Here is an 8459-nt window from a genome sequence, read left to right as displayed (position 1 = left end):
ATTTTGTCATTTTGTTCTTGTATTTTCTTCCAAAATTCTTGAAGGGATTTGTCTGCCTTTTCCTTGGTCTGTCTCTCAATCCTTTGAAGATATCTAAATATAATTCTTTTGAATTCCTTATCAGAGAGTTCCAATGCTGTTTCTTCCTCAGGGATGTGTTCTGGGTCTGTATCTTGCTCCCTTGTTTCTACCAATTTATCTTGCTTCTTTGGGTGGACTGTGATGGTCTGTTGTCTCTGAGACATCGTGGCATTGTTGTATTTAGATCTCTGTTGACTGTTTGTGAAGAGCACCCAAGGGTGAGTCAGGCTCTTCTTGGTGGTTGTTTATCGTTGGCCTGTTGGTGAAGAAGGGAGTGGCAGCACTCATCTTCTAAAGTGTGTCTGATTACACCACTTTCCAGTCTCATGCCCTGCCTTTGTCCTCAGTATAAAGTCCATGCTCCTTATGGAGGCACTTGGCTGGGCCACCTCACTGACCTCTCCCACACAGCTCCCCTACATCACCAGGCTGTAGCCAATTTTTCTCTTTCCCAACCACCACATTCTTTTGGGCATCTTTGAACCCAGCTGTCTTTGACTTCCTGATGTTCACTGTCTAATCCAGGGCTTTGAACCAGTTTGAACTGGTTCAGTCATGACTGACAAAGTTAAACTGGAACAGACTTGAATTTCAAAAATTTTGGTGAAATGTAACAATAGCAAAAATGAGAAAATTTACAGATGGAAGCCCTGGAATGAGAGACTTTAACAGGTGTAGTAAGTAAGCCCTTTCAGGGGCCTGATGCAGAAGACTGGATTACTGCCAGGACTATGGACAGAGACTCACATTAAAAGCACTGTGGTTGGCTGCCATCTTTGCACAGGGCACCACTATTCCCTACCCTTCTGATCAAGAGATTTGGTTGCTATGCAACATGCATGCTGCTCTAGTTTTCTAAGAAGAAGATGAAATTTCTAGCTGGGTGTCAACCTGTAATATTTCCTGTTTCAGTTCATCCACATTTTACAAATTTGGGTCTGTTTCAGCTTCACTTCATCAGCCACAACTGAACCAGGAAGAACCTGTTCAAAGCCTTGGTCTCTTTTAAAGACCTGATTCAAATGTCACACTCTTCAGGGCATCTTCCCTGACATCTCTTAAGAAATGGTGGTGATAGTGATACCAGCAGTTAACATGTACTGTGTCCTAAATCTGCACCAGGCACTGTGCTAAGTGTTTACCTGCGTTTTCCCATTCAATCCTCCCACACCTCTAGGACCAAACCCCCACCCACTGCCATTAAGTCAATCTCAACTCATAGGGACCCTTTAGGACAGAGAACTGCCTGATAGGGTTTCCAAGGCCATGGATATTTATCAAAGCAGACTGCCTCATCTTTCTCCCATGGAGTGGTTGGTGTGTTCAAACCACTGACCTTTTGGTTAGCAGCTGAATGCTTCAACCACTCTGTCACCAGAGCTCCTACACCTCTAGGAACTAGGTATTAATTAATCACATGTTATAGAGGAGATAATGGAGGCACTCTCAGCTAGTAAGTTGTAGAAAGAAACCCAGGCTTATCTTACTCCCAAGTACGGCCTCTTGACCACTTCCTCCTCTAAGTTCTTATGTGGCCTGTTAAGCTTTATTCTTCCAATAAACTTCCACTGACCACTGCGCCAGGCCCTGTGGTGGGTGCTGGGGTTTCAAGGAGGAATACAACTCGATCCCTGACCTTCAGAAGCTCATGCATGGTCCCAGGGAGAAGAACTCAGTGCTCTGAACCGTCAGGTGGGCTATGACAGAAATCCATACAGGTTGCAGAATGGCATGACGGAGGGAGGGCTGGTTTTACTGAAGGGTCTCAGCTCAGTTCCCCAGCCTGGGCTGCCCACTCTTGACCTTTTGGACCCAAATGTAGGCCCCTGGTTCCACCCTGTCCTGTGGCCTCTGCTGGAACTGGATCACCTGGATAGCTGATGCTATCACTGCAGATGACCAGCAGGAGGCCAAAGTCTGCTTGCAAGCCACTGGTATGGTGTTATGTGGGCAGGACAGGCCCAGAGTTTGCACTCAGTCACACAACAGAAAGAACAGCTAGAGTAGCCACCCTCTGTTGAGACTTCTAAGGGTGCCAGGCACCCACTGGGCACTTTATACATAAAACCTCATTCAATCGTCAGGACAAACCACCCTCCAACCCACAGATGGGCAGGAGACTTAAGAGACAGATGTTAAATACTCTGCCTAAAGTTACACACAAAATGTGTGTGACAGCCAGGGTTTGAATCTGGATTTGGCTGCACTTTGACCTTAACCATGATACCACAGTCTGTGCTGTACACATTAAATATTCTTCAGGACAAAGTATAGCCAGGTCTGGAGAGGAAAACTATTGAGTATGAAAATGGAACAAGGGGTCAAAGGACATACACACACACACACACACACACGTACACTGCCCTTCAGCAGGCTGGAAACACACTCAAAGCTCTGGAGGCATGAGGGTTTGGGGCTTCTCTGTTGATCCAAGTGGATGGCTAGCCCTGCTCCATCTGTCTACCCTGGATCCAAAGCTGGCCATGCTAGCTTCAGCCTCCTTCTTCTCTGTACTCTGTCTCTCATCTCCCCCTTCGGTCCCAGGCAACTCTCTTAAGTGCTCTGAGCCTCAGTTTCCCCATCTAAAACTGGTGGGCTGGGTGTAATAATGTCTGCCTTAATAACCTCATAGGAGCTCTGGTGGTGCTGTGGTTAAGGCACTGGACCTGTAACTAAAAGGTTGGAGGTTGGTTCTCTGTGGGAGAAAGATGAGGCAGTCTGTTTCTGTACAGATTTACAGCCTTGGAAACCCTATAGAGGTTCCTATGAGTCAGAATTGACTCAGTGGCAGTGGGTTTGTTTTTTGGTTTTATAACCTCATAGGGCTGCTGTGAAGCTTAAATGGTATAATGATGTGGTGCCTAGAATGCACAAGGAGCCCTGCTGGTGCTATGGTTAAAGCATTGGGCTGCTAACCTAAAGGTGGGCAGTTTGAACCCATCAGCCGCTCCATGGGAGAACGATGAGGCAGTCTGCTTTCCTAAAAATGTACAGCCTTAAAAGTCCTATGGGGCAGTTCTACTCTGTCTTGTAGGGTTGCTGTGAGTCGGAATCAACTTGATGGCAGTGGGTAGAACTAGAAGTTACTCACTACATGTGGGCTTTTGGGTGCTCTGGTGGCGTAGTGCCTAAGGCAGTTGACTACTAACCAGAAGGCTGGCGGTTCAAACCCATCAGCCACTCCTCGGAAGGAAGGTTGGGCAACCTACTTCCATAGTGATATGGCCTCAGAAACCCAAGGATAGGTCGCTATGAGTCAGATCCGACTTGACGGCTGTTCTGGTTACCTAGTGCCTCTCTGACAAGAATATACCACAAATGGGATGGCCTTAACACACAGTTTGTTATTACAATTTGGAGGCTTTCAGTCCAAGTTCAAAGTGCCAGGCTCTAGGGGCTGAGTGAAAGTCCCTCAACCTTGGGGTCCAGCTCTGCCTCCTACTTCTGGCCCACTGGAGCTAGAGGCATTTCTTCACTCAGACAGACGCTGAGGCTGAGAAGCCCCAAGGTTGACAAGTAAAAATGCACAGTCCCGATGTTACCAAACCACACGGCAGGCCATTAACTTGGGTCCATTGTAAGTCCCAGGGTTGGCAGAGCATAGCAGGCTGCTGAGCAACAACACGGCTACATGCAGGGTCCAAGCATGCCATAGGCTGGAGACCATTCCCAAGGCTTCTCCTTATATACAGGAAGCAGACTACATACTGCTTTGGGTCAGCTACTCAGCTGCTTGTGGTAGATCCCCACCATGGAGCTGATGGCCAGTCTCATCATGGGGAATAACTACCACGAGCTGCCCAGCCTCTCAACCAGGCCCAGCCAGGTTGACACACAAACGTAACTACCACAACAGCAATGGGTTTTTGGGTTGTGGGCTTTTACATTATTACATATGTCCCGGGCCCTTAGATTGCCTAAGACCAGAAAAAGGAGCCCTGGTGGTGCAGTGGTTAAGCACTCAGCTGCTAACCTAAAGGCTGGCGGTGCTCCAAGGGAGAAAGATGTGGCAGTCTGCTTCTGTAAAGATTAAAGAAAATACCAAACTCACTGTCCTCAAGTGGAACCCAACTCATAGTGACCCCTCCTTGGGTTTCCGAGGCGATATCCGTACAGAAGCAGATTGCTCAACCTTCCTTCTGAGGAGTGGCTGGTGGGTTTGAACCCCCAGCCTTCTGGTTAGCAGTCAAATGCTTTAGGCACTATGCTAAGAAAGATTATAGCCTTGGAAATCCTATGGGGCGTTCTATTGGTCCTATAAGATCACTATGTGTTGAAATGACTCCACAGCAATGGGTTAAGCCCAGGAAGAGATGCTGGGGCAATTTTGGGATCAATCACCGGAAGGTTGGGGATATTTTACACCCTGAAAGCCACCTTATTATTTCCAGTTGGGGGTGGGGAGCTAAGAAAAAAAAAAAAAAATGGTGACTTGCTAATGATACAACAAGGCCGGGCTAAGCCAGAGCTGCATTCCGCCTCTGTGCCCCCAGGCCTGAAAGCAGATTTCTCCACCTGCAGCCTGAGTGAGGGGAGGGGACTATGAAGAAGGACAGGGCAATGAAGAGGGGAGTGCTTTAAGAGACCTTCACAAACCAAACAAAACTCACTGCATCCTATCTATTCTGGCTAATAACTACCCTCATAAAGTGTCCCAAGGCTGTAAATCTTTATAGGAGCTCTGGTGGTGTAGTGCCTAAGGCACTTGACTGCTAACCAGAAGGCTGGCGGTTCAAACCCACCAGCCACTCCTTGGAAAGAAGGTTGGGCAATCTATTTCTGTAGTGATACTGCCTCGGATCTCAGAAACTCAAGGAGGGGCCACTGTGAGTGGGTCCCACTCGAGGCCAGTAAGTTTGATTTTTTTTTTTTGGTAAATCTTTACGCAAGCAGACAGCCTCATCTTTCTTCCGCACAGCGACTGGTGGGTTCCAACCTCAGACCTTTCGGTTAGCAGCCAAACGCCTTAACCACAGCCCACCACCAGGGCTCCAAAGTCTAAGAAGTATTTTATAAATAAGTATTTTATAAAGAAATGCAGTGGCTTTTAAAACTACTATTTTCTTCTTTTTTTTTTTTTTTTTTCAGTTCACCTGAAGAAGGGAGGAACCTGAATCTGGTTCCTCCGGACCGGAATTTCAAACTGTTAGGCAGGAAGGTAGAACAAGGGAGGCCCGCCGCCCCGACTCAAAACTAGTGGGCGCACAGGGCCGATTCGCACCCAGCTACTGCGGCGGCCGGTGCCCAGGGGTCCCGACCCTCGCCCTCGTCACGGGAGCCCCGGGTCGCCCCGCTGCGCCGCGCCCTCCCCACGCCGCGCCTTTACCTTGACCTGGAGCGGACTGCAGCAGGCACAGCAGCAGGGGGGCCCACTGCCGGGCCCCCGCCATGTCAGCCTTTCCGCGGCCCACGGCTGGGGCACAGGTCCCCGCCTCCGGTCTCCGCGCCCACTGTCCGGGAAAGTGACACGGCCCTGCAGGCAGCCAATAGGAGGCCGGGGGGTGGGCTCGCCCGGCACCAGTCGGGACTCCCTGGGGGCGGGGGGATTTCTCAGGGCAGCCGGGACGCTGGGGAGAGAAAGGCAGGCAGCGGCTCTGTCTTGCAGCCTCCTCTGGCTCAAAAAGCGTCCGTAGCTCCCCAGGAATTGCTCCACAGTTTTCTCTGTGTATTTCTTCCATCTCCTTTTGATACTTCCTGCATGTTTCAGTATTTGCCCATAGACTCTTTCAATATTGCAATTTGAGGCTTGATTTTTTTTTCCTTCAGTTCTTTCAGCTTCAGAAATGCCCAACTTTGTTCTTCCCTTTTGGTTTTTTCCCCTTGCACATTTCATTATAATTCTTAACTTTGTCTTCTTCAGCGGCCCTTTGAATCTTATGTTCCGCTCTTTTACTTCATCATTTCTTCCATTAGCTTTGTCTATGGGGCAGTCTGCTCCCGTAAAGATTATAGCCTTGGAAACTCTATGGGGCATTCTTGTCCATTGTATAGGATCACTATTAGTTGGAATCACATCAAGAGCAAGTTTTAGAGTCACTTCTGACATCCATTTTGGTCTTTTCGTTCTCTTCTGTCTTTTTAATGACCTTTTGCTTTCTTTGTGTATGATGTCCTTGATGCCATCCCACACCTCGTGTGGTGTTTGGTCGTTAGTGTTCAATACATCCAGTCTGTTCTTGAGATGGTCTCTAAATTCAAGTAGGATAGACTCAAGCTTGTACTTCAGGAATAGATTCGATGTTGGTGGAGAATTTTAAATATACCACGGACTGCCAGAAGAACAGACAAATCTGTCTGGAAGGAAGTACAGCCAGAATGCTCCTTAGAAGCAAAGATGGTGAGATTCCATCTCACGTACTTTGGACATATTATTAGAAGGGACCAGACCCTGGAGAAGGACATCATGCTTAGTAGAGGGTCAGAGAAAAAGAAGAGGACTCTCAATGAGATGGATTGACACAATGGCTGCAACAATGAGGTCAACATAGCCACAGTGGTGAGGATGGTGCAGGACTGGGCAGTGCTTTGTTCTGTTGTCTAAGGGGTCACTACGAGTCAGAACTGGCTCGACAGCACCTAGCAACAACAGCCCAACATGGTCTCCTTCTCACGGACTTGTTTTCATTTTCTTCAGTGATCTTTTATTAAATACGTTATTTTTTGGTCCTTACACAATTCTTGAAGGATGAGTCCCTAGCTGGTACCAATCGTTTACCAGCTCAGCTGCCAACCCAAAATGTTGATGATTAGAGTCCTCCTAGCTCTGGTGCCCTAGTGCCCAAGGTACTTGACTGCTGACCAGAAGACTGGTGGTTCAAACCCACCAGCCACTCCTTGGAAGGAAGACTGGGCAATCTACTTCCGCAGAGATACCACCTTGGAAACCCAAGGAGGGGTCGCTATGAGTCGGATCCAACTCAACGGCAGTGAGTTTGTTTTTTTTGGTTTAGAGGTGCCTTGGAAGAGAGGCCTGGGGATCTACTTTGGAAAAATCAGTCACTGAAAACTCTGTGGAGCACAGTCCTACTCAGACACACGTGGGGTTACCGTGAGTCAGAATATACTCCATGGCTACTGTTACTATCATCATTACTTTTATACAGATGCAAAAATGTGTTCTGAGAGCCCAGGGAGCTTGTGCAGCTGGCAGATGCGGAATTCTGCATTCAGTTGCAGGACTGGCTGACTCCCAGGCCACAAGTCTCAGGAAAACTGCTTTGTTCTCTCTGGAAGTCTCAGTGACCAAGCCCATGAACTGGAATCTGCATGGGGCAGAGAGAATCCTGAGGCTTGGCTCTGCTGAGATGATAACTCTCAGCTTGGATCTGAGCACTTCTAGGAGAGAGAATGCACTTTCACAGAGCCGGGCAGAGCCTAAAGTTGCTGAGTTTGGCCCCAGGCACAGGGGTTCCACACTTTCAGGATGGTCCCGGGATGTGCAGCATGGCCCAGCCCCGATGATGGGTAGAGGTTGCATTCCATTCCATCAGCAGCACTTCTGAACAGCTGCTCACAGAGGGGGCATTCTATCCTCCCGTGGAAGATGGAAGAGGCCTCTAGTGGGAAGTACACCGAATACTTCAAATCTTCTCTAAAATTGTGACTTCAATTCTACCAAGTGCCTGCAGCTCTTCTGGATGGGGAATCCCACTGAGCTGGGAGCAGCTGGGCGAAGAGGACAGAGGGGTCTTCTTCATGTGCCCCCTCGTTCACCCATTCAGCTCATGTAATGTGAATCTGAATCTGACATCTGCACTTTTTGACAGAATCGGCTGCATGTTTGTTTTCCCTCTCCTCCTTGCCTTCAAGTTAGAAGTGTCCAGATGTCTTGGTGCAGCAATATGAAGGGGCATTTTGTGACCACATGCTCGAACAAGTCGGGCCTCTCAAAACCTTAATGAGAAGTCCTTCATCTGTGGATTGTAAGAACAAATACAAATCAAAAATACAATAGTCCCCCCTTACCTGTGGTTTCACTTTCCATGGTTTCAGTTAACAACTGAGGTCCAAAAACTATTAAATGGAAAATCCCAGAAATAAACAATTCATAAGTTTTAAAATATGTGCCATTTTGAGCAGCATGATGAAATCTTATGCTGTCCTGCTCTGTCCCAACCAGCATGTCAGGATGTGTAAAGGAGAAACTCATCAAGCCTTTTTTTTTTTTAACTTTTATTGTGGTGAAAACATATACAACAAGGCATTGGCTACATAACAACTTCCCCATTTACAGCTCAGGGACATTGCTGACATTTTTCATGTTGTGCTACCATTATTGCTATTCTAAAATATTCTACCACCATTAGCATAAACTCAGTGCCCCACAAACAAAAGCTTCCCCTTTCCCCCTCACTCCTACCCCTGGTAACCACTAATAA

At 47.8% G+C, this 8459-nt stretch overlaps 1 protein-coding gene across 1 annotated transcript in view; it reads right to left on the bottom strand.

The window, feature by feature from the left end:
• The window catches only part of LOC103192820 (interferon lambda receptor 1), a 35275-nt gene extending 29804 nt beyond the window's left edge, over nt 1-5471 (bottom strand). Inside the window, 1 exon segment of the mRNA XM_042780274.1 lies at nt 5408-5471. Within this exon segment, the coding sequence (XP_042636208.1) occupies nt 5408-5471 (64 nt within the window).
• Nucleotides 5472-8459: the final 2988 nt, after the last annotated feature.

Source organism: Orycteropus afer, unplaced genomic scaffold (genome assembly GCF_000298275.1).
Source record: "Orycteropus afer afer isolate SDZICR_OR568_19922 unplaced genomic scaffold, OryAfe1.0 scaffold00031, whole genome shotgun sequence".
In the NCBI taxonomy this organism is placed as follows: Eukaryota; Metazoa; Chordata; class Mammalia; order Tubulidentata; family Orycteropodidae; genus Orycteropus; species Orycteropus afer.
This window is presented reverse-complemented; position numbering and strand designations above follow the sequence as displayed.